This window comes from Dermacentor andersoni, chromosome 6 (assembly GCF_023375885.2).
Source record: "Dermacentor andersoni chromosome 6, qqDerAnde1_hic_scaffold, whole genome shotgun sequence".
Taxonomy (NCBI): Eukaryota; Metazoa; Arthropoda; class Arachnida; order Ixodida; family Ixodidae; genus Dermacentor; species Dermacentor andersoni.
Genome location: NC_092819.1, coordinates 178216792 through 178240948, shown reverse-complemented (window position 1 = coordinate 178240948; position 24157 = coordinate 178216792). Strand labels below are relative to the sequence as shown.

Here is a 24157-nt window from a genome sequence, read left to right as displayed (position 1 = left end):
CGGGGTGCAACACGCACTGTAAGCAGACATCACCATCTGGGCCACGCAAGGCTCTCTGGGAGACATGCAGGCCAACCTGCAGCAAGCACACCACCGACGCGTCACGAACGAGCTTATCACGCCCGGTAGTTGGGCGTGACGCATGCGCGCGAAGGTGCTTATAAATAGGTGGTGTATTCATGAAAGGAAACAGCTGGTCAATACTAAAATTCTTTAACCAATCACACGGAATTGAAACATTCTGGCGAACATGCAAGAAGTGGTCCATATTTTCGCAAGTCCCACATCAACTTACAAGTTTGCCACGGCAAAAATATACGGCCAACGAAACACGAGCATTTCACGTGTTAATGCGCAGTTTTCTGGTTTGTTCACCGCTGTACCTACTCGCTATAAAAAACAAAAAAGAACCGTAAGGTGAGCAGCAATGAAGCTCTGTCATTAAGTACTTGACGGCACTACTCAAAAGACAAAAATGCATACGCTGAGCGTTCGTCGGTAGTTAAAAGGGTTCAACATATTACTGCCCACTTCACAATCATTATTTCATTCTTCCAGCCACGGCATGTTTCCCGCGCAGCATGCAAATCCGCAACAATAGTTAGGTTCCTTCTCGCAGGCACGTACTTTGCGGTCCGTAACCTTGTTTGAGCGCAGGTTGCGAACGATGCTATGCAGATCGTACGAGCCTCCCATGCTCGGCGACGCCAGTCATCGGCGAAATGCAGAAGACAAACGGTGGATGCGTGGCCGTTTGACACCAGTTTGACACATAAAACCGCGGGCCAGTGATGCCAACCAGGGTTGCCAGGTCCAAAATGTGAAAAGTAGCCAAAAAATCTGGGAAAGTAGCCAGAAAAGTAGCCAATTTCGGCCACACACAGAAATGTAGCCAAAAAAGTAGCCACGTTATGGAAAAACGTTGCATTTTCATTTATTATGCAACTCAAGACATTATCACAGCCAACACTTAAAGCTACTTTTAGTAAATGTGGGAACATACAAAAAATGTTATAAAACGTGTTTAAATGACTACAGCTAAGAGCGCTTTGATCAGCATGTAATATGACTAGAATATTATCACAAATCAGAATCACAGCTCCAGTACAGGTGTAAATGTCTGAGTTAATCTTGGCACACATTTCTAGAAGAATGTGCGCCAAGCAATGTCAGCAAAAGTTTGAACAAAGGGAGGAAACCGATCTCTCGAGGCATCCTCGAGCGATCGCTTTCGCGATTATTTAGGTGCGATTTTGCGTCTTGGCATCGGACGCGTCGCAGGCCTTTTGTTACGCTCTGCAAAGTGAGATGCCCAGTCGCGCGAAATCTCGCAAAAGCGATCGTATTCTTGAATACAGCTGTATATTTTCAAGCTGGGAACACATAAATGGACCGACTACGCCGAGAGCGCGCCGGCCAGACCGGCCGCTGACATGCTGGTATAGCATGTTTACGTTTATCCCGTGGTCGGCTGTCCAAGTGTTCGATTTTGCAAACTTCGGGCGGCTTCGGGTTTTCTTAGGATCCCACCTCACGTTGACTTCCCTTCAGGACCGGCACTAGCTGGCTGCCGTCTGGCTGCCAGCGGGCTGCCAGAACTCCGAAAATCGAAGAAGTCCAATGTGCGGAAGGCCTAAGGCGGCCAGACCCTGTCCCCTTGCGCTTGCGTTTGCCCTAATACCGGACTCGACAAACGCTATTGCGTTAGTAATCTTCCGGTGTAAAGTGACGGCCACAAACGCGCAAATCCTGGCGTCGATCGGATAGCGGCAGTCCGATGCGCAGCAGCCAGTTCGCTCGTATGCTGCCTTGTAGAGGGACGCGATGTCGCAGCTTGACATATTGCCAGTCGCTAGGTTTGCAGTCCACAAGGCAACAAAGTCGAAACATAGTGCTCGCAAAAAGACTGAGACCGACTCTGACCGCGGAGCTCTCGTCAAAATGGAGTACGTTGTAACACAAGCAGACGACGCTTGCTGTGTGCCGGAAGTGCTTAAGTGTACTGAAAAATTGTTCTTGTGCCTTCCCTGTATGTTACTTTCTTTTTACAAAAACAAATTAACTAACATTCCAACTATTACGAAGATCATTTGTTTACCATAAAGTTGGAAAAATTATTGATCACGCGCCCTGGTCAGCCAATCGGATAGCTCGCCCCACTAACGTCATATGGGTGATTTCCGTCATATGGGTAGGGGCGGCTTAAAATTCCGCCGAGCAGCGTGCTGCGATCGGCAGCGATGTGCATCTTTAAAACCTTATAATAAATTACACGCTTTACGCGGAGCACTTAGATGTGTCAATTAATGATCAGAAGGACCTACTCTAACGACTCAGTATGTTTGTAGAAAATCGTCAAAATCGTTTCAGGGTCCCTTTAATATAAAAAAATTCAGTCCAAAAGTTTAATGTCAGTGCTCCTTTACATGTAAGCATGAGGGACACATCTTTAAAGGCATCATCTAAATCCTGTGTAAGTATTTATTGGTGAATATCAAATGGCCCTACATCTAAGGAAGTTATAGGGTGTGATGATAACAGGAAGCCACAAGATTTTTGTTGTGCACTCTTCCTATAGAGACAATATAGGGCAGCAACAAAATAGTTGGGCCTAGTGAAGAATTCATTCAATATCTTTGCCAATTTGGCAGGTTCACTATTATTAGAGATGAAGGCCAAGCACCTTGAAATGCATGCCCAAACCTCATCAGCATTGCATCACTTATTTCAAATAACTTTCATTTTGTCATTTTGCCAGATTAAAAGTTCTCAAAAACCTACTTGACTGGTTTCAAGAACTTTTCGAGAACAGTTTGGTTCCATTCGAATGCAGCATTGTCAGTCTTTAGTGAACTAAACACATCTTTACTGATATGCAATTAGGTAGATCAAAGCAGATGCTGTCAAAGTGCATGTGACAGAGTGTTTGGAGTGGGCATTCCTGGGTGATGTTGCTAAGAAGGGAGTTTTGAGTTTAATGCACACAGCAGCTATAGCATATGAAAACCAGCACTTTACTCAATAGTCGCTGCGATGGTGACTATTGAAGTCGCCATCGCAGCGACGCGCTATTTATTTCAGGACCACGAAAAACAAGGTATTCACCTAAGTACAGCGACGGTTTACCTGTCGGCAAGCCCCTAACTCGCATATGACGAAAGCAAATGTCACGGAGTCCAAGCCCACGATTGCTCAAGTCAAACTGCGCTCGCGCGAATATCGCGCACGTTATACGCTTTCGACACGCACAAAAGCGCGCCAAGCGCGCGCAGAACGTCTTGCAGCCCATAGAGTTTCCTACAAAATTACTAGAGGGAACTCTGGCGCTAGTGTCTACGTGAGCTACAACGGGAGCGGTTGTCCCAGCATGGGAATTATGGGAAGTACATGGATTTGCCTAAACTTCGTCCTTTTGGCTTCAAACGGCTTTGTGACTTTGTAAACTCGTCATTTTCAACAGTTTATTGCGTAATACATAATTAAATAAACATAATTAAAATTGCCCGACGGTAGGATTCGAACACAGGGACTCTGGTACAGAAGCCTGATATTGAAACCATTAAGCCACGGATGCATGTATCGACAAGCGAATGAAACGCACTTGTGAATTTATCGCGGGCATGCCAGTGCTTTGAGACGCTTGGCGCGTTTCGATTTGGGCACATAGACAAGCTCAATCGTTGCAACTAATAGCAATTGTACGCTTTCCCGGCGTCTTCTGCACTTCGAAGAATATAGATTGCGCTGAAATATACGACAATAAGATTTATATAGCGTAATATACAAAGCCACAAGAACGTTTGAATCCATAAGCACGAAGATCAGACAAATCCATGTACTTCCCATCATTCCCATGGTAGGACAACGACTGCAGCGCCAGAGTTCCCTCTAGTAATTTTTGTAGGAAACTCTATGTTGCAGCCGACACGACGGCAATGGCTAATCTACGTTCGAGAGTACCTCTTTCAAAAAAGTAAAAACAAGCAACAATGTGACGTCACATCTTGCAAAAAAAGAGTTGTTCTCCTTTCTCACCTTCTCTCAGCTCACGCATGCGCAGCAATCACGAAGCCCTCGGGGGGGCGATGGCTGATCAGCAGTATAGTGAACTAGAATTCTAGTTCACTATAATCAGCAGCTACAGTGGCTGGACTGGACCAACGTTACTAGATTATTTTCAGTTGTCAAACTCCGCCGCGGCACCTGGCCCCTTTCTGTCGCGCCCGCGGGGTGGCGCGCGCGCCACTGTCGGCCCGAAGGCGGGCGTTGTGAACAACGTTTGTGCGGGCGGACAGGGACGCCGATGCGTGCAGCAGCGTGCCACGTTTTGCTCGTGTTTTTTATTTGTGTGCCAGGAAAATGCTGCTCGCCTTGTGAGCAAACATGCCTGCAATGGAACAATGAAACGGCAATGAAATAAGAAAAACCACGAGAAAGAGACAAAGTGATAGCTAGGGAGGGTGCAGCCCCCTTCCTAACTATCACTTTGTATGTTTTGGCTCCTGTTTTTTTTGTGTGTGTTATTAAAAACTTGCGATCATTCTACGACGAAATAGTGTACCACACCACCGCCTTTGAACTTCGTGCGCATTTCCTAAGGGCTACAAACTTGTAATTTCAGGTCGTCAATGATTTTTTGGAACTGCTAAACTTTACAGAACAGAATGCAATTCAAAAGAACCTGAAGCTTTTTGCATCACAACAAACGACAAAGAACTCTGATGTCGATTTTAGACATTGTCGATGATCTGCCGCGTCCAGGTGCGCTCTATGTTTCGATAGCCAAGTTAAATCAAGATCCACCGGACGTAAGGCACACTGTTCACATCTGTTGTGACTGCATTCACATTGCACTGTTTGCTAGGAAATTCCCTCACTTATGTTTTTTTTCAGCAGTACATCGGACTAGTGCGTTCCTTCGGTTGAGATGGGGAGTCCCATCCTACTATAATCAACTTCACGCAGATATTCCGCCTTCTTAATTAAGCCTGTATACACCTGTTAAAACAGCGCTACGTGGTAGTGTGGAAGGTGTGCCAGGCCCTGTGCTCGTCGGCATCAACGACACATTCAAGCAGACGAGAGAAGCCTGCAAGTAAAAAAAAAAGTAGTCTTCGCAATGCCATATTGAGGCGACGTTGATAAGTTGCCTGGAGCCAATTAAGCAGCTCACCAGAATGTGCTTGCAATGAGCACGCTTATGCTCGAGGAAACATAGGGGACAATGTTGTTTATTATCTGTGTGGATATGCCATTCATAAAGTCAGAAAGGGCGCACCATGTGATCTATGCATAGCTGACATAAGCTTTGAAATCCCAGCAGTTGGCTGCGACAGTTACTCAACTGAGTGCAGAAGTCTCAAGCAAAGTTCCTTAAAGCACCCGACGCCAAAGATGCTGGGCTTTATGAAGACTGCTAACAAAAGTGTGTCAACTTCCTCGGATGAGGCAGGCCTTTGCGGAGGTATATTTTGGAAGGTTTTAGATGATCTAGAGGGGTGCTGCCTCCCTCTTCTTGGTTGTGCAGAGCATATGTTCGCGTTCACGTGCGAATTACTGAATTTCTTCATTGTTATGCGGATACATTTTTACTCCAGGGATACAAACTGTCAACTAGAAAGCAGTCACAAGGTAGCTGTAGCAACCAAGAAAGTGCGTCTTTTGTGAATATCGATGCAGCATGCTTAGATTCATCAGTCCCGCGTTGTACCCGTCCTATTCTTTTCTTCAGGTGTACATAAAACAACATGACACAAACGAAAAGCCTCACTGTCCTCTTCATTCACCTGTTAGCTGCTTTTTTACAGAGTGCACAATGTAAAAAGGCTATTCTATAAATATTTAGCGCCACGGAGAGCAGCAAAAAAAAAAAAAAAAAAAAAAAACCATCTGGCATTGAGTTGTCGGCGCGCTGCCGCCTTGGGAAGCTTCCGTAGACAACCGGGCCAACCTAAAGTCCCTCAATCATTTAAAAGTACCGCCAGGCTTTGATCCAGCCGACAACGCCTGCGATAGGCTGATCGGTGACATGTGACCTTGCTCCGCCCCTTTGCCGCCATGAAAGTTCCTGCGCGCCGGGCGAAGAGCGCGCGTTTCGCCTGTTGTGCTTTGCACATCGCTGCGATAATTTCGTTCCGGGAGGTCGGAAATGCCTTGTTGCTGTGCGGTTGGGTGCCGAAACCGGACGAAGGATGGCAAGAAGTTATTTTGCATCGCGCGCGGCAACCAGAACCTAACCAGACGAAAAGTATGGTTACACAGAATTGCACGGACGGACTTTGAACCGTCGGTAACAGCACGACTATGCGAGGCAAGTAACATACAACGATACAAAGGTGCCATAGGAAGTATACACGTGCGTGTGTCGATCGGTGATAGTATTTCACTCGCGTGCATGAATGTTGAGGGCCGAAGTTTGTGGAGATTATTTATTTTAGTTCGCTGTGAGCCCGCTGAATAGATCGGCATGACCTAGGATGCGAAGGACCGAAATGCCTTGTTGCTGTGCAGATGGGTGCCGAGATCAGACGGAGGACGACAAGAAGTTATTTTGCATCCCGCGCAGCAAACAAAACCTAACCAGAAGGTAATTCTGGTTGCATAGAAATGGACGGAAAGACTGAATCGTCGGTAACTGCACGACTATGCGAGGAAAGTAACGTAGAGCGATACGAAGGTGCGAGAGAAAGTATACACCTGTGTGTGCAGAGCTGCAGTATTATTTCATACGCGCGCATGAATGTTGACGGCCGAAGTTTGTGGAGATTACTGATTTTAGTGCATTACGAGCCCGTTGACTTAGCAAGTGCAGTATGACCTAGCATGCAAGTAAATAGTGGGGCAGAAACGCATTAACTCGCTGACAAATATCCGCATTGCGTTACGTGCGATAAAAAATAAAATTCAGCAGCGAATTCTACTTTTACACTTTCCCGTGTTTGTGCGCGCGTTGTTAAATGCGCTTTACAACATGTCCAAAATGTAATTTCCAATATCCTAATCGTATTTTGTGCATTGCGTATGCGAATAAATATATTGCTAAGTGCCTGCATTACTCTGTTTTTAAAAACGAATACTGCATAGCCACAGCTACTGGCCGTCAAATAATAAAGCGTAATAAAGTATATCAAAGTACATTACATACAGCTGCGAGCTCGTTCTTCCAAGTTTCCCTTACACTCGAAGATGTTTCAGTAATCGGCAATGCCATTTTACTGATGAAAAACACACAACTGCAAATGAACATAAGAAAAACGCCACAAGCGATGCGCGGATTGCCAGCAAAACACAGTGCAGTAATAGCTGGGTCAATCCGCGTGCGTTTCGTATAAGGGCCCTCTAATTCTTACGGGGATTTAGCGGTGCACGGAGGCGAAAAGGGATAAACACAACAATGCGCGTCATGATTCGAGTTTACGCGGCGACGTCGCACGGTTCACGAGAACAGTCAACCACATTCACACACGCGCACACACTACGCTCGATGTTGGTGTGCCGCGAGATCAGATCGCGCTGGCAGCCCGAACACGATCGAGGAGACACGCTGACACGATCCATACCACCTCTTCATCATGTCACGACAGTTGCACTGGCTCGTAGCATTGAACCACAAGACACAGCAGTCGTCGTGTAATCGCTACACGACAGACACAACTCAGCGACAAGAAGACTGTTGGCGCACTCGTTTCCACAAACACACAGGATGTTGTTTATTTGCCGTGAGGGTCGCGCGCTTTGAGAATCGCACGTTTGAGCGACGTTATGTCGAAAGTTTTCCGGTCCAAGCGACTGTCAGCCTTCATTTTTACACGACTTCTTCGTTCAATGCAAGCGCTATGTGTACGCAGCACACTTACATGCAAAAGATTTCACAGAGCATACGGGATTAAGCGTAAGCAATCACCAAGGCTCGCGCGGCGATTGAGCGCAAACGAACGAAATGTAAACACGCGGAATCGAGGCGATCAAGCCCTCATTACGCTCTCTTGAGCTATTTTCTTGGAGCACTTATTTGAAATTAAAGGACTAAATTTAGCAGTTCGGGTCCTTCTTTCGTTTTTCGCTACAGTCAGGCACCAGAAGGTTTTATTTCCGCGCGTATGCAGATATTTTTTCACCTCACGAATGCCGCGGCGCCGCGGTTTAGCGTGGGCGCCGTCTGCTACAGGAACTTCCTAGGTGGCGCGCGCGGCAGATGGCGCTACCTTGGAAATTATAGAGGGACCTTAGGCCAACCGTGGCGGCAGCGCCACCTCGCGAGAGGAGACGGCAGAGGGTCACGTTCTCGCGCCGCTCCCAGGCGGAGTTTTACAACTGAAAAGTATCTAGTAGCGATGGACTGGACAGCAGCCCTGGTCAATGTGGCCAGCGCAATTACTATTGAAAGAGCTGAAAACAAGCACAGGTCACCTTATGCTTTGTCATCTAAGAACGCATACCTGGTGGCTTTACGAAAGTGGTGCGCTAATATTAAGTTTACAGAAAGCGATCGCTAAGTCCGTGACTTCTGTAAATCACGATGCACGCATTCATGCAATAAAGGATTTTTTTTGACGCGAATTTCGGTTTCGAATCTGTTTTGTGGATGCGTAGCAGTTTCGTACCGTTTAGGTTTGACATGCGATCGCGCGTCGACATCGGACGCTATGGCACACTCGTGCCTTATGCGCCACCGAAGCCCTGAAGTGCTCTGGCATATACCTTCACATGTAAGTAAACGAATGTATCTCCTTGTTGAGAATATCACGCGAGTAGGCAGCTCTTGTGGTGCATCACAACCGTTTGAGAAGCGTCACAGTATAGCATTTTTCTACATGCGGAGCGGTGTTTTTATTTGCAGGTTTCCCTTCAGTAGGAAATTGCTGGACAGGCGGACCAGCGCACCGGAATTGTACTGGCGAAGCCACAAGCAACTCAAAGAATCTGTTTAATTGTTGCACTTTGAACAATCATGCTTCTACAAAGGCCACAGCAGAAAAACAGCCTGATGCCGAGTATTTCTGTGCCACGAAGTAATCAAGAGGCGAGTGCCTAATGTGGACGAAATCGAGTGCATCGAGACTTAGAACGACAGAAAGCTGAGCTAGTTGGTAAGGATTCATTATGCAAAACAGAGGTGAGGCGTGCAGACAGGGCACAAGAGTAGAGAAGTGGGCGGCGCTCGTGTTGTTTGCTTGTAAATACTCTACTCTTGTGTCCTGTCTGCACGCCTCACCTCCGTTTTGCATAACGAGTGCATCAACCCACATATTAATAGCGTAGGCGTTTTATTAACTGTGCAATATTTTCAACACTTCCTTTCATGCCATTTCATGTGGAATATCTTTTCTGGTCACACATTTGTGCAGCGAATCTATTTGCATGATCGACTCCGGGCCTGTGGGACCATTCACTTGCACTTGATGCTGAGTCTTTTACATGTATCCATAAACTGCAGATATGCACATCAGATCCCTGCGAGCATTTTCAAAATTCAATTATTTTAGAGAACATAGATTATGCAATACTGACATAATCTTAAATACCACTAAGCAGCTGGGACACATTTTTGTTGACCATACTCGCAGATAAAATAAGTAGATCGTGTGGACAGCTCCAGCTCATTTTACTTAAGTCTGTACGTACAAGGGGTATGCAAAAATATTTTTTTCTTCTCGCGCACCGATTATTTTGCTGTATAAGCAAGAGAACCCACCACGTTAGTGTAACGTATCTTGTACATCACACTAATATGTGCTTTAATTTACCAAGTGAGATGAGTTACTTTTATGGCTCATTCAGTCATATCACACTGCAAGCTGCATTCATCAATCTTCAATTGGATTTTGCAAATGTTTAATGAAACATGTTTCCCTTTTATGCAGATATGCAATGGCAAGCCCTTCCGTGTGTTCCAAAGGTAAAATTTAAGCTCTAAATTAAAGAAGACATTTCTAGTTAGAAACAAGCAAAAATGGTGAATGCAGAGTATCAAAAGGCCAAGGTACAGAAATTATGAGAAGTGTCGAATGATTTTAAGGAAAGAGTCGTATTTGAAAATTCAAGACTCTTTAGTGGAGGTCAAGCAAGTCAATATAGGTAGAATACTCTGCAAAATTATGCGAGTGAGGGGATGTCAAACAATGGGTCAGGAAATGCGCTGTTTTTCTGCAATACAAAAGCTGATTGCCATTACATAAGTCACTTTAGCATCGCGAGACTGCTGCTTGATAAATTCAGAAATAAACCAAAAAGCAAGACACGCAATAATAAAAAAACAATTTAATGATGCTCTCTCCACACTGGGATAAATAAAAACAAACACATCGCATCTAATGTGGACATATCAGATGCCTTGTGAAACACTAAAGGAAAAATACAGTTTCGAGCTATGGCACTTGCCACATAGATGTGGGGGGCCTTGCACTAATAGTGATAGTTACCACTGCATTTAGAAATTGAAAGCATTCATGCGGACAAGCATGATTCTTTATATTTTTGGCTACCACTTCAAATGCCTCCACCAAGTGTTACATTGCTGCGCGCAGCCATACTAAGGATCTCGCAGCAACACCTGCAGGTAAAAAGCAGAAGCAGTCAAAGTGCTGGTGTGTACTGGACACGATGTTTGAAAATTTTTAAGCAAGAAGAGTGCAAGAAGCAGACATAACAACTGCATTTATTTCCATAATTCCCCATTTGAATGGCCTTTCCTTTTTGCTTAGACAATGCCTACGCCTAGCCACAGCAGCTCCCTCATACAGACTCCGCAAGCCAAGAGGCTGTGGAAGCAAATGCAGGTAAGAGGCAAGAAGCAATAGCACTGGTGTCGACATTCATCTAATTTCTTTCGTTTAGGCAGCCAGCACACCTCGAACGGCCACCTTGACTGCGGGTGTGTCACCCTAGTCGCCAAGGAAACATTTGAGGGAAAGCGACAGGCAATGTGAACAGCCACTTCTCCATGTAAACGATACTCTTTCTCACGGATGACTCCTACGCCTCTCCACGCCAGTATACTTGTGCACAACGATGCCGCGGAGGCACGTGCAGGTCAGAGGCAAGAAGTAGTGGTACTGGTGTCGACAGTCACCCAATTTCTTTTTCTTACACTGAGGCAGCCAGCACACCTCGAACAGCCACCTTCACTGCGGGTGTGTCAGTAGATTCCTGTTGTACATATGCTCATAATAAACTTCAGTAAACTTGAACTTGATAATAAACTTGAAGGTAAATGGGACATTGATGCATTGTTTTTTTGAACATTTATTGTACACATACAATATATGTTATGCTTTGCAGTGCTACAGAGCGTATTTTGAAGCTTCCCCCTTAAATTTTGCACCTTTAATTACGTATGTGTTGTGTGGCATTCAATGCTGTTCATGTTGTAGCAGCTGCTTTGTCTGTGTATCGCACATTGGCTTAAGCTCGTGATATCCACATACTTCTCTCACATATACAAAAAAAAGTTCTATGTAGTCCTCAGTGCTACAACAAAAATGAAAGTAAACAATCTGATCGTGGAATTGTGTTTATTACAGTGATTCCTATGACAGTTACTGACAAATTGACAACTTGAACTGGTCAATCCGTCCATAGCCTCCTCTATTTTTCAAAAATAAAGGAGGCTATGATCCGCCATGGCAAGGAATTGTATGTATACATAAAGAAAGGGGGTATGTGTGTGTGTTTGTAGTGGGAGGTATAGGATTAGGGTGGTACGAAAAAATGTACCAATACCGTCCTCTAGACCCATTCCGTTAAGGTACCGTAACAAAGCGTATTATGCATAAAGTTCATACAACCAACTCTGATATTACTACACACGCCAGGCGACGCGAGCTACATTTGCCATGACGCATTCGCGACCGCACCGGATGCCCTCCATATTATTCTCGTTAATCGTGCTCACTGCACCGAGGCAAAAGAAAGATCATGGGCGCAGGTGCTTTTAAAGTATCTCTACCTTGCGAGGCACTGCTGCGCGTGCCAGGGGAGCTGTCCGTGCGAACACTCTCTGGCACACACCTGCCTCGGCGGCCCCAACCTACGTACCGTTCTGCTTCGAGCTTTGATCCCCCCACTGTCCCTTGGGCGCCCTGGAGTTCCTGTGCCGCCTGCTTTATTATAATCTCAGGTGCTCTCCTGAGATTTCCGTTTGTCGGTTACATGTGCCCTATAGGTGGATCAGTACTTATAATAATTAAAAAAACCCGATCTATCGTCGCGACCATTGATCGCGAAAGCGAGTTTTGCAACACACCGCGCCCGTGCGAAGAGAATTACGGAACGCCAACGAGGAATCTGACCACAGCTTCGAGCTCGTAACCTCGTCGAGTGACACTCCTGCAACAGGCGTGACCGCTGAAAACCGCATACCGCCGGAAACTTCAACAGGATCATCCCTCGGTTGCATAACTGCCACCTGTACGGCCAACATGGACCACACCCACACCGTCCCGCAACATAGAATAAAGAACCAACTTATAAAGCCCAGACACGCGGCTGCACGCACACATCACGACACTACAAGCGAGACGCTAAGTGGGTGGATGGATGGATGGATGGCGGCTATACCCTTTGTATCGGGCGGCGGCTGGCGCCACCTAGCCTTTTGCTCCCCCTCCTATTTTATTATTTTTTTCCTTTCTTTATATCCTCTTTTCCTTAAACTAGTTTTCACTCCCCTCCTCTTCCCAAAATAACTATCTAAAAAAGTAGAGGAAACATTATCTCCCCGATTTATGGTATTATCTCTCCCTTGACTTCCTCCACCAATCCTCTAGCCTCCCCTTCGTTACTGCCACTCTTTTCTCGTCTATTTGCCCTCGTTCCCCGGGAAAACCTAATGCCCCTTCCATATCTGCCACTGTTCCCTCTGCCAGGGTCGGGCGAAGGTCTGTGCATCTCAGCACTATATGCTCAGTGGTCTCCATTTCGGCTCCGCAAGCTGTGCACCGAAGGTCCACGTCTTCAAATTTAGCCCTGTATGTTTTCGTTCTCAAAACCCCCGTCCTAGCTTCGAATAATAGTGAGCTGCCCCGCGAGTTATCAAATAAGAGCTCTCTCTTAATCTCCTGTTTTTGTGACCTATACATTGATAGCGCTGGCTTTCCGAGCATTCTTTCTTCCCACATTTTTCTTTCCGTCTCCTTCACCTCCTCTCCCACACTAGAACCACGTTGGATCCCCTCCCTCGGCTGTAGGTATCTATTCCTCAGCTTCCTCGTTCTGAGTGTCCACTTTGTGTTCAAACTTTTCATATAGAGATATTTGTACACTTTTCCTGCCCACCTTTTTTCCTCCAGTGCTGGGAGTCTCTGTTCAAATTTTAGTTTACTTATTGCCTCTCTACCTTCGAATGACGTCCATCCCATGTCCCCCTGCACTCCCTCATTAGGGGTGTTCCTGTGTGCTCCTAAAGCCAACCTGCCTACACTTTTCTGTCTCGTTTCCATGCATGCCTGAAATGATTTCATGCACAGTACTGAATTTCCGAATGTGAGGCCAGGTACCATAACCCCTTTCCATACGCCCCTAACCACCTCGTACCTATTATAGTTCCAAAGTGTCTTGTGTTTCATTACAGCTGAGTTCCTTTTCACTTTTTCAATCATAATTTTTTCCTGTTCTTCCAAGTACTTTTTGCCCTCGTTTAACCATATGCCACATGACCGGGGCAGTTGGAGTAGTATGGGAGAGGCCTTTGCCCTGCAGTGGGCGTAACCAGGCTGATGATGATGATGGTGAGCCATATGCCCAAATACTTGTATTTTTCAACATGATCAATCTTAGTGCTTTGTATTTCCAATGGTTCCCCCCTTTCTTCATTGTATACTATTATCCCAGACTTCTCTCTACTGAATTGCAGTCCCAATTTTTCTCCCTCCTCTCCACATATGCTCATTAGTTCCTGTAGCCCTACTCGGGTGTCAGCAAGCAGTACAATATCATCTGCATACATCAGTCCGGCTAGTACTTGAGCTACCTTCTGCCCTTCCAGCATATAGCTTATGTCAGTTCCTATTGTGCTCTGTTCTAGTCTCTTTTCCATTTGGCTCATGTAAATCATAAAAAGCAGAGGCGACAATGGACAGCCCTGCCTGAGACCTCTTCTTATATTAGCTGGCTTTGTAGTTTCCCCCTCCCATGCTATCTCTACCTCATTATCTGTATAAACTTGTTGTAGGAACTCAATCATCTTTCTATCTAGACCATATTCCCTCAACTGGCTCCATAACTTTTCTCGGTTTACATTATCATAGGCTCCTCTAATGTCTAAAAAAGCTATCCATAGCAGTTTCTGCCTGGCTGTCGCTATCTCTATGCACTGTGTTATAACAAATAAATTATCATCTAGCCTTCTGTTCCTTCTAAATCCATTCTGCAGTTCTCCCAAGATCTCTTCACTTTCTGCCCATTCCTCCATTCTCTTTTTCACCATCTGCATTGCTACTCTGTATATGACTGATGTGATAGGTATTGGCCTGTAGGATTTAATGTTGTCCTTGCTTGCCTTACCTTTGTAAACTAATATCATTCTGCTTGATTTCCAGTCCTGTGGAACATCTCCCCCTACTACTATTTGTTCAATAAGTTGTCGTAATTTTAATTTACTTCTCTGGCCTAATATATATGCATGTCAATTTCATAGGTATGCCATCAGGTCCTGTCGCTGTACCCACGGGGACCTTGTGTTCAATTCTATCCCATTCCTTACTTGTCATCCTTCTGTACTCCTCCTCTAATTCTGTCCTGCTGTTGTCATTGTTCTCCATTTCGCTACCTACTGGCTCTGCAAATGCTGCCTCTATTGTTAACCAAATATATTCCTGAGCTTCCTCTCCTTCTACCTTTGTTCCTTCTGGTGTGGTCAGTGAGTGCTGAACCACCTCTGTCTTCTTACTCTGTTGCCTTATGTGTTCCCAAAATTTCTTAGAGGCATTTCTGTCTTTTTTTCGTATCTCTAACATCCACTGTACCCCAACTTTTGCTCTCTTGGCTTGAATTAATGCCAATGCTTCTCTTTTCATTGCAAGGTAATCCTCCCATTTTGTCTCCACCTCTTCTGGTGTGGCTCCCCTTTTCTTCGCTGCTCTGTGTTTTCTGCACGCATCTTTGCGTTGCTCTATGGCCTCCTTAACTTCTCGGTCCCACCAGCTTTGCGGTTTATATTTTCCCTGCTTACTTCCTAGTTTCCTAATCTGTCCCTTCTCTAGCTCTCGTTTAAAAATACCTATTGACTCGTCGTATGTCCATGCCCTTTGCGGTTGCTTGGATACCATGCTTTCAATGTTTTTCGCCACTTCTTGTAGCTGCCTGTCATTCAATTTGCTCATACCTTTCCTTTCTTTAGTTTCTACCAGTGGTACCGTCCTTCCAAAACTGATTTTGATTCGTTTATGATCACTCCCCAGGCTTTTTGTACCTTCCTCATCAATTTCCATACATCCCAACCGTTCATACAGCTTGTGGGACATTAGGCAGTAGTCGATTGTCGAGTGGGCGTTATTTCCTTCCCATGTTATTTTCCCGTTGCATTTAATTTTAGTATTAACTATCACAAAATCATGAGCCTCACAAATATCTACTAACATCTGCCCTGTTGCATCTGTCGCCCCGTCAAAGTATTCCAAATGTGCATTCATGTCCCCTAGGATGATTATCTCCCGTTTCATGGCTAACTCCCTGATGTCCTTGGCCATACATTTGAAATGTTTTGCATTCTCTTCTTTCGACTCATTCCCCGTTTTCAGATACACAACTCCCAGGATTGTCTCAACATTCCCTACGGTGCCCTTGAGCCACATGTGCTCACTGCAGCTCTCCCTTACCCTTTCCCAGTCCTGTCCCTTCACTAGCGCCCCAAGGCCTCCTCCTCTGCATTCTTTCCCTTTTCTGTTGCACCCAACCCAGGTGTATCCCGCAATGAATGGTGGCTCTTCCTCATCTCTTAAATGGGTTTCGGCAACTCCATATACCTGAAAATTTTCCGTTTGTAACTGTTCTTCTATTTCGTCCCACTTAATGCGATTTCTTCCCCCCTGCATGTTGATGAACCCCACACTTACTGCCTTCCTCTTCCTCCTCCGTGCTCCTGTCCTGCCCCCCCTCCCCTGTCCTTCATCTTTTACGTTTTGGCATGCAGAGTCGCCCTGCGTGCCTGCAAAAAAGCCTGAGCCCTACGACCCACCCTCGTCCCTACCTGCCATCCCGCTGGTGTAGTGTAGTGAATGCCATCCGGGCCGAAAGGGGGGAAGTTTTTCCCCCCAATCATTCTGTTCACCTCCACCACATCACACCTGAGGGCTCGCCCCAACTCCCTAATCATTACATTTGCCGCCACTACCTGTTCTTCAATGAAAGGGCCCTGTCCCCTGACCTCTGGGACAGTACACAGGGCAATGTGCACCGCCTGAGAGGTAGCCCTTAATTTCGCCACTCCCTCTTGAACCTGTCTGCCCAGCATTCGCCCCCTATTCTGCAGGACGTCATTCACCCCAGCGTGCAAAATTACCAGGTTTCTTCCCTCTCTGTTTTCATTCAGTTTGCTTTTGGCTCTCTCCGCCACAGCTACGAATCGAGCCCCCGGCATGCATTCGACCTTCACCCGTCTGTCATACTGCACTGTTCTGAGAAGTGCTGTTTGCATTCGCGATACGTTGGAGCTTTCCAACGAGCCAGACCTTTCTGTCTTCAAGCAAATCTTGCCTCCCTCCTGTCTCTGTCGGCTGGGTCTTCCCTGCCTCCTCGCCTTCTCTGCCTCCTGTCGTCTCATCTCTCTGTACTTGTGTCTCCCGCGGTCCCCACGTTAACGTGTCCGCCCCCAATTCTGCTCCACTGGGTGATCCTCCTGCTTCCTTTTCCTTCAGTTCCTGCTGTGCTTCCCTCTCAGCTTCTCTCTCTCTCATCTCTTTCAATTGTTTTTCCAATTGCTGCCCTTTCTCTCGCTCCTCACTCCATTTCCGTTCTACAGCCTCCATTCTTGAGGCCCACTCCCTCTCGACCCTTTCCTCAAACTCTGCGCGTTTTGTTTTTTTCTTTCTCGAGTTCCTCCTTTGTCCTCGCCATTTCACTCTTTAGCTGCTTCTCCAAATTGTCAATCAAATGCCCGAACCACTGGCACGCGCCGAAAGCTTCGGCGCGCGCTGCCAAGCGAATGCGTCGCTTCGCTTCGGCTGGAGGGAAAGGGCGCGCAACCACTGGAGACAAGCTCCGACGCGCGCCGAAGCTCGCTCCTCGGCTGCGGCGCACTGTTGCTGGACTATTCCGTCTTCATCCGTCAAAGTCCGGCCTAAAACAGGTTGCTGTAAACTAAGCTTGAAACAATAAGTTAGTGATCTGTATGTGCTTTTAGATATAAAAAACACGTTTGAATAATGAACATACACCTGCCGCAACAGTTTTTTATTTTTGAAGTAACAATAGTGTACAAAATATCGACATCAGCGCTCGCGCGTCGTCTGTCTGCAAGATCGCTTTGCAAACACCTGCACGACGATGCCATATATCAAGAACTGTTGCACCATTTCATTTTTTCGTAGCTTATTGCACAGCCAACTATGTAAGAATTAGGCGTGCAATGTATAACTGAAAAAAATCTGTGTTGGAAATATTGCCACGTAGTAGTGACGGTAAATAAATAGTGCCGGCTCAATCGCAACGATAGCGGCGAGCAATGTCGGCAATCGTAGAAAATCTCATCTGCGGGTCAAGCGCGTCGGTTTGCATACGGCAGTCGTCAAAAGTTACAGCCTATTCGCTGGTGCCCGCGCGCCTTCCAGAAACTACAACACAATTCGTGTCGCGTATGCAATCAGATTAGCAAGGTTCGTCGACAACAGACAGAACCATCGATAACATTCGCGAAACTTCCGATACGTTCAGGCGCATCCTGCACCGAGCGATAACGTTTAACATTTTTTAGCCGGTGAAATACGGTAACCGGATACAGATAAAGCATCCGTGTCAATATAATTATGCTTGTTGGTGCATGAGAGAAACGTGAAAAAGTGGGTTCTGAGAAAATCAGCAAAACAGAATTGAAACACCTGTAGTACTCAAAAAAAAAAAAACTAGAATAGATAAAATGTAATTCGTATCTTGTCTCCCCCCAATTCTTGATTCTGCCAAATCTAGCCCATGGAGCACCTCTATTATTCTAAGTTGTTTTGATGCATCAACACCGCATCCGGAGGCCTTCACATTGAGTGTATTGCTACAAAACATTTTCACAGTGTAAGGGCCATGTTCTATTGTAACTGGTTTCCACATATCAAGTTTGCCTTTCTTTACATTAACGAAATGACATACCGTCAGATAATACAAGCTTGAGAATTAGAGGGTTTTAATAGGAGTCTTTCGTTGCCCTTTGCCAAGTCGTACTATTGAAGCACTTATTCGAATGTATGAGAGCAGCTCATTTGCATAGTATAAGAAATATATAAACAGGTTATTTTCACAATTTATACACTTCGTCACCACAAAAAGAAAAATTGCAGTTTATTGTTTTCAGCCTGCTATGATGTTTTGACTGAGAAAGATATATTCAATTTGTTCTGCGAGGCACGCAATAATTGCTGTGGCATATTATTTTTTTGCACAACACTGCATACAGTAGCCAGCCATTATTAAAACGCAAATTAATAGCACAATGCATATGATCAGGCACATAGCATATTATTGCACTTTCTTAATTCATGCCAGAACGACGACCACAGGCGTCCTTCTCCAACAAGGTCAGCATCCATCGTGCCTCCTTACCATCGGGCTTCACACCCTCAGCACGTTCAACCTCAGCTTTGTGGTGTTTAAAACAACCTCAAGTGCGTCTTACGGTTCCAGGGATAAGAAAGAAGACTGTCCTGCCTACCTTGGCCTTGAAGCAAGCAGCTCTGGATTGTTTGCACACTTTCTACTTTGATCGAGTCCACATATATACGGATGGTTCTTCCACTCAGACCAGCTCCACCAGCGCAGTGGTTATACCATCACGATCACTAAGCATCCAATACAGGATTTCTCACTTGACAACATCGACCGGTTCGGAGCTTGTTGCCCTCCAAGGTGCCGTTGATTATATTAATAACCAACCGGCTAATCGGTGGGCAATATTCTGCGATTCAAAGGCGGCCTTACAATGTCTTCTATCATCTCTTCGTCGTGGGTCATGTGAACAACTCGTGTCGGAGATACGAGAAATGCACCATCACATGATCATGAAAGGACACGACGTCGTGTTAAAGTGGCTGCCTGGTCATTGCGGTATCTCCGGCAACGACCTCGCTGACGAAGCTGCTAGGAAAGCCCACGAAGGAGCAACCCTTGTTTCTGTACCTTTATCGCGGACCGACGCAGCCCAACACTTAGGCAAGCTAGCGCACTTTTGACATTGGAAAAGTGGCACACACCTGAATTCACTCAACATCGATTGCATTCCCTCGATCCCTCTATGCAACTGCGGCTGTTACCAGGTCTTCTGCGAAATGAGGAAACAGTGCTGTGCCGCTTATGTTTGGGCGTCGCATTCACCAGTGCATATGCATTTTTGATTGGAATGGCTGATAGCGCCGAGTGCAATGCCTGCGGTGTCGAGGAAACCATAGAACACCTAATGTGCTACCGCCCATCTTTTGAAGATGAAAGGCAAGACCTCTGCAGAGCTCTCAATCAGCTAGATGGAAAGCCGTTCACCTTGAACAAGATCTTGGGACCATGGCCTTGCATATCGCAGCTACAAAAGGCCACAAAAGCGCTGCTGCGATATTTGAAAGATACCGGATTGAGTCAGCGTCTATGACCCAGACTGAGTGACCGACTGATATCCCCAGTGGACTTTCTCTTCTTTTAATCTTTCCGTTCCCCTTTCCCTTTCCCCAGTGTAGGGTAGCCAACCGGGCTCAGTCCTGGTTAACCTCCCTACCTTTCATTTATCATTTTCTCTCTCTCTTCTTAATTTATGCCCTTTTTTTAATTGCACGAAAGCTACTGCACTAAAATAGTATACTAGTACATACTTAAAAAGCACAATTTTACACTACGATAATAATCAATCATTCAAATTTTTATTGTAGTGCCCAGGAAGAGCTAGAGAGCCTTTGTACCGGTGCACTTAACGAGCACTATGCGAGACAAAATGTAGAGAAAACATGAATGTAGTAGACAAAAAAATGGAAGATAGAGAAACAAATAGGGAAAAAAGGAAACGCGGAAAAGTAAAAGGGAGTTAATCCTACGTGATTATCTACAGATACACAAAACACAAGAAATGAACTCTGAAGTATGTTTTGGAGTCGAGTCTTATTAGCACAATCTTGTAACAAGCCCAGGCAACGAATGTGGAATGCTACCTGGTATACTGTTGCGGCACAAACAAATGCATATGATCAAGAAGCTTTAAGGAATGTATAATGTCATGGACCACCTTATACAGGAACAAAAGGTGCGATTAATGAAGACTTGAATCTAGAGGTGCGAGTTGAAGTATATTTGAGAAGACTCAACTGTGGTCGCCAGAATGGCAAAAGTGGTGCTTGAAGATAGACATAAATTTATTCTGGATGCGTTAAATGAGGTCAGAATTGGATTTGCTCATTGCACCCCCCTCCTACAGAGGCATACTCTAGTAGTTGGAGGCACACAGCAGAATTTCAGAAACACTACAGGTGAGTGGAAATCATGCAATATACGGCATGCAATTCCAAGATCGTGAAGGGCATCTTGTGTAATTATCTATGTGAAGAGAAGCTTAGCATTTTGTCGAAGTACACACCAAGATCTTTCATTTCATCGACCCTAAGGAGTGGAGCATCGCGTAGGGTGTATCAAAATTTCACATGGTGCGTTTTGTGCATATAACTTAATGCCATAGTGTTGGAAGCATTTAAGAGTACTTATTGCTTCTGCACCAGTTTGAGAGTGAAAAAATGTCTTTATGGAAGTCGATGCATAGGTGAACACCGTTGACAGTCTGAAATAGTCTGAAAGTCTGAAATGTCGGCACACAAAGTCATGCTGTTCATTTATTAAAATGCTCTTAGCACCAACAGAAAGCGAGGAATCCAATATCGATTCAAACACCTGACGCACTGAAGAGGATAAATATAGGTCGGCAGTTAGTAACTGCACATCTAGCACCTGATTTGTGCATGGGCAATGTTCATGCTACCTTCCGAGTGCTAGGAAAGGTACTAGACTTTAGGGAACTATTGAAGATGCTTGTGAGAACGAGGAACAAGTATGCTTCCATACGTCTTAACCCTTTCAGACACCACTTTATCCCGTTGATTGAAAAGTTGTTTTCACCACATCTCTTGCATCCTCAGAATCGTACAAAATGTACAGTTGCAGCAAATATTAAGAATTTTCAATTGTTTAGCGAGTCTTGTCAAGTTTACAAAATTTCGACTCCATGCGAAAACTCACTACAGGAACACAAGATATGAGAACATGTACTATTTCGTGTATTGAAAAGCTTGAAAAGCACTTATCCAGCCACTTGACAATTATGCCTGGTGCACAACATTGTAAAAAACAATGAAAGAAGTGAACCCACTACATACAACATACTGACACAGTAACAACACCCAGCCGTCTACCTTCCCACTCATTTTGTTAAAACATTCTGCACGTTATTCAAAATTGCAGCACAGTTCCAATAATAAGTGTTTCAAAATGTATGAAACACATATTAAATACCATTATTTTCATCAGTGCTTTTGCTATTGATGCACGCTCCTGCTGTGCCCAATTGTGTAGACAGCGTCTCAAAGGGTTAAGCTCTGTGGAGGAAATACCATCAACACCACAAGAAAGGGAAAGTTTAAGGCAAAGTTTAAGGCACTTCATATACTTGGAAACGAGGTTTTCATTGACTGTTAGCATACACTGCGCCAGACTAAGAAGGATGGTTACTTGAAGCATATTTCACACCATATAGCAAACAGAAATGTTCTGCAAAGGCATCAGCAGTGTTCGAGACAAGACCACTATTTTCATGAAGAAGACGTACATCTTTGGCACTTCTTTTAGAAGAGAGAGCCCACAAAGCTCCAGAAATATTTTGAATTATGTGTCACGCTGGCTTCAACACAATCAACGTGGTCAAAGTGATGATTCTAATAATAATAATAATAATAATAATAATAATAATAATAATAATAATAATAATAATAATAATAATAATCTTAGTGGTAACTTGGCACACTAGACTAAAAAGAAGGCTGATGCCTGTATGTTAGAGCATCTGATAACCAGCCATCTAAAGCAGGAATTTGCAGGATGCAGAAGACACTTCCTTCCCCTCCACGTACACACACACTTGCTCAATAACACAGCACGGCACACACGCACACATTCGACAGGTGCACAACACACAGGAGTGCCAATGAAGTCTGGTTCCAAGGAAGGAGAATCCAAATCGCCAGGGGGGTGGAGAGAAAGCTCTGCATGCCAGATATAATCATGGAGTTGTGGTGTCAGGCCATAGAGGCGTGATGAGGGCTCAGGCTGTGCTGACCACTTGTTCAGACGAACTGAAGAAAGATTAGTGCTGTCCAGAGAGACGTCAAACACCCTGCAGTATAGACTAGTGCAATGTTGCGTTGGTATTGCAGGGTGTGCTACTTGAGGGGTTTGAGGCAATCCTCGAAGGCTGGCATGAGCTTGTGACAACCGAAAAGACGGGAGTAAAGGGTGCGTATTGTCCGGTGCTGAACAAGCTTAAGTTTGGTAGCGTCGCGAGTTTGGTACGGGAACTATACTGATAAGCAGTACTCAAGTTGTGACAGAATGATAGAAGTGTAGAGTGCTCGGAAAACCTTAGGTCATCAGGGAAGGGAGACGCGGGACACAAACCCAAGAAAGGGCTGGTGCTTACATACAGTGCTGGTGACATATGCGGAAAAGTTGAGAGAACAGCTAAATGCCACACCCAGAATGGGAAGGGCACGAACAGTCTTTATAGAAGTGCCTCCAAGGAAGAAGGTTGGACGTGCAGCAGTTTCGTTGTGGCTGATACACATGGAGCACTTTTTACGGTGCTACTACAAAGTTTGATATTGTAGGCCCAGTCGTTAACCTTTACGGAATGTGTTTATTGTAAGCACATATGCTGTGCATCGGCATATTGTTGTTGTGGAAGCGTTAACTTGTTAATCAAACACATTCTGCGCAGATGCATTAGTAACTTGGTTTTGAGTAGATCTTTGTCCCGACTACAATTTATAGTATCGCAGCAAGAAACATTTTAGTAGAGGCTGAAGGGATTCCAGCAGTTTAAGCATACTGACTGCACAAAACAGTGATGACCCCTTTTCACCTTCCCCACAATGCACTCACACCATCCACACTTTCCATAAGCAAAAAGTGAGATAAAAAATCGATTACAGTTTCATTGACTCAGTACTTGCTGCTTCTGAAGCGGGCATCGAAGCAATCGTGGTATACGCTGCTACATGCATAGGTCTTGCATGATGCAGGTCCTGCTATGCACTGCACACAGGGCACGCGTTGCAAACAGATAATTTATTTTTGCAGTGCTCAACTATAACGACACACTGACTCAAACATGACTGCGTTGTCACGTATGCTTCAGTGCGTCAGTGTTCTTAATTGCTACACGAGCGATTTATGCCCAACAAGCCCAAAAGACGGACGCACTAGAAAGAAGTGAGTGAATGAGAACAGTGAACTTGTACTGAACTGGATTCACATGCCGAATAGAAGAGCGCAGTGTCAGCTGCGCTCTTCTATTCGCCGCGGTTGAGCAACCGCGGTTGAGCAACCCAACGCCGCGGTTGAGCAACCCAACTTCCACACGGTTCATTCACCACATCACAGGTCACACGAAGTCAAGAGTGCCATATTTTAAATCACTGCAGCACCAAACGGACCTGCAAATTCATTTCCTTCGACAGAGTTTCTCAGGTGAGTTCGTTCACTCGCCAGTTACGAACTCGATGGACGCGCTAGGCCTACGCGTAACGTAAACATCGGCGATAGGCGAGTTTTGATTATCCAGACTTCGGAGCTCGTAAACGTGTTTCCATTCGTTTTGAGCACAACAAAATGCACATACAACAAGCACAGACGTTGCGGAAATCGTGATTCGGTTGGCTGTTTTAGCAGACGATCGTACCGAGCCCGGTGTTACGTTTCGCCTACGACGCGCGGTATA

General features: G+C 45.3%; 1 protein-coding gene and 1 long non-coding RNA gene across 2 annotated transcripts in view; one reads left to right on the top strand and one right to left on the bottom strand.

Annotated features, from left to right (window-relative positions):
* The window catches only part of LOC126523919 (uncharacterized), a 359924-nt gene extending 359126 nt beyond the window's left edge, over positions 1–798 (bottom strand). Inside the window, exon 1 of the mRNA XM_050172335.2 lies at positions 628–798. Within this exon, the coding sequence (XP_050028292.2) occupies positions 628–696 (69 nt within the window). The 5' untranslated portion in view covers positions 697–798. The remainder of the gene's footprint in view (positions 1–627) is intronic.
* Positions 799–9459: 8661 nt separating this feature from the next.
* Positions 9460–11218, top strand: LOC129382794 (uncharacterized). Its single transcript, XR_008610827.2, has 3 exons — positions 9460–9898; positions 10704–10778; positions 10837–11218. It is a non-coding gene; the product is annotated as an uncharacterized lncRNA (long non-coding RNA).
* Positions 11219–24157: the final 12939 nt, after the last annotated feature.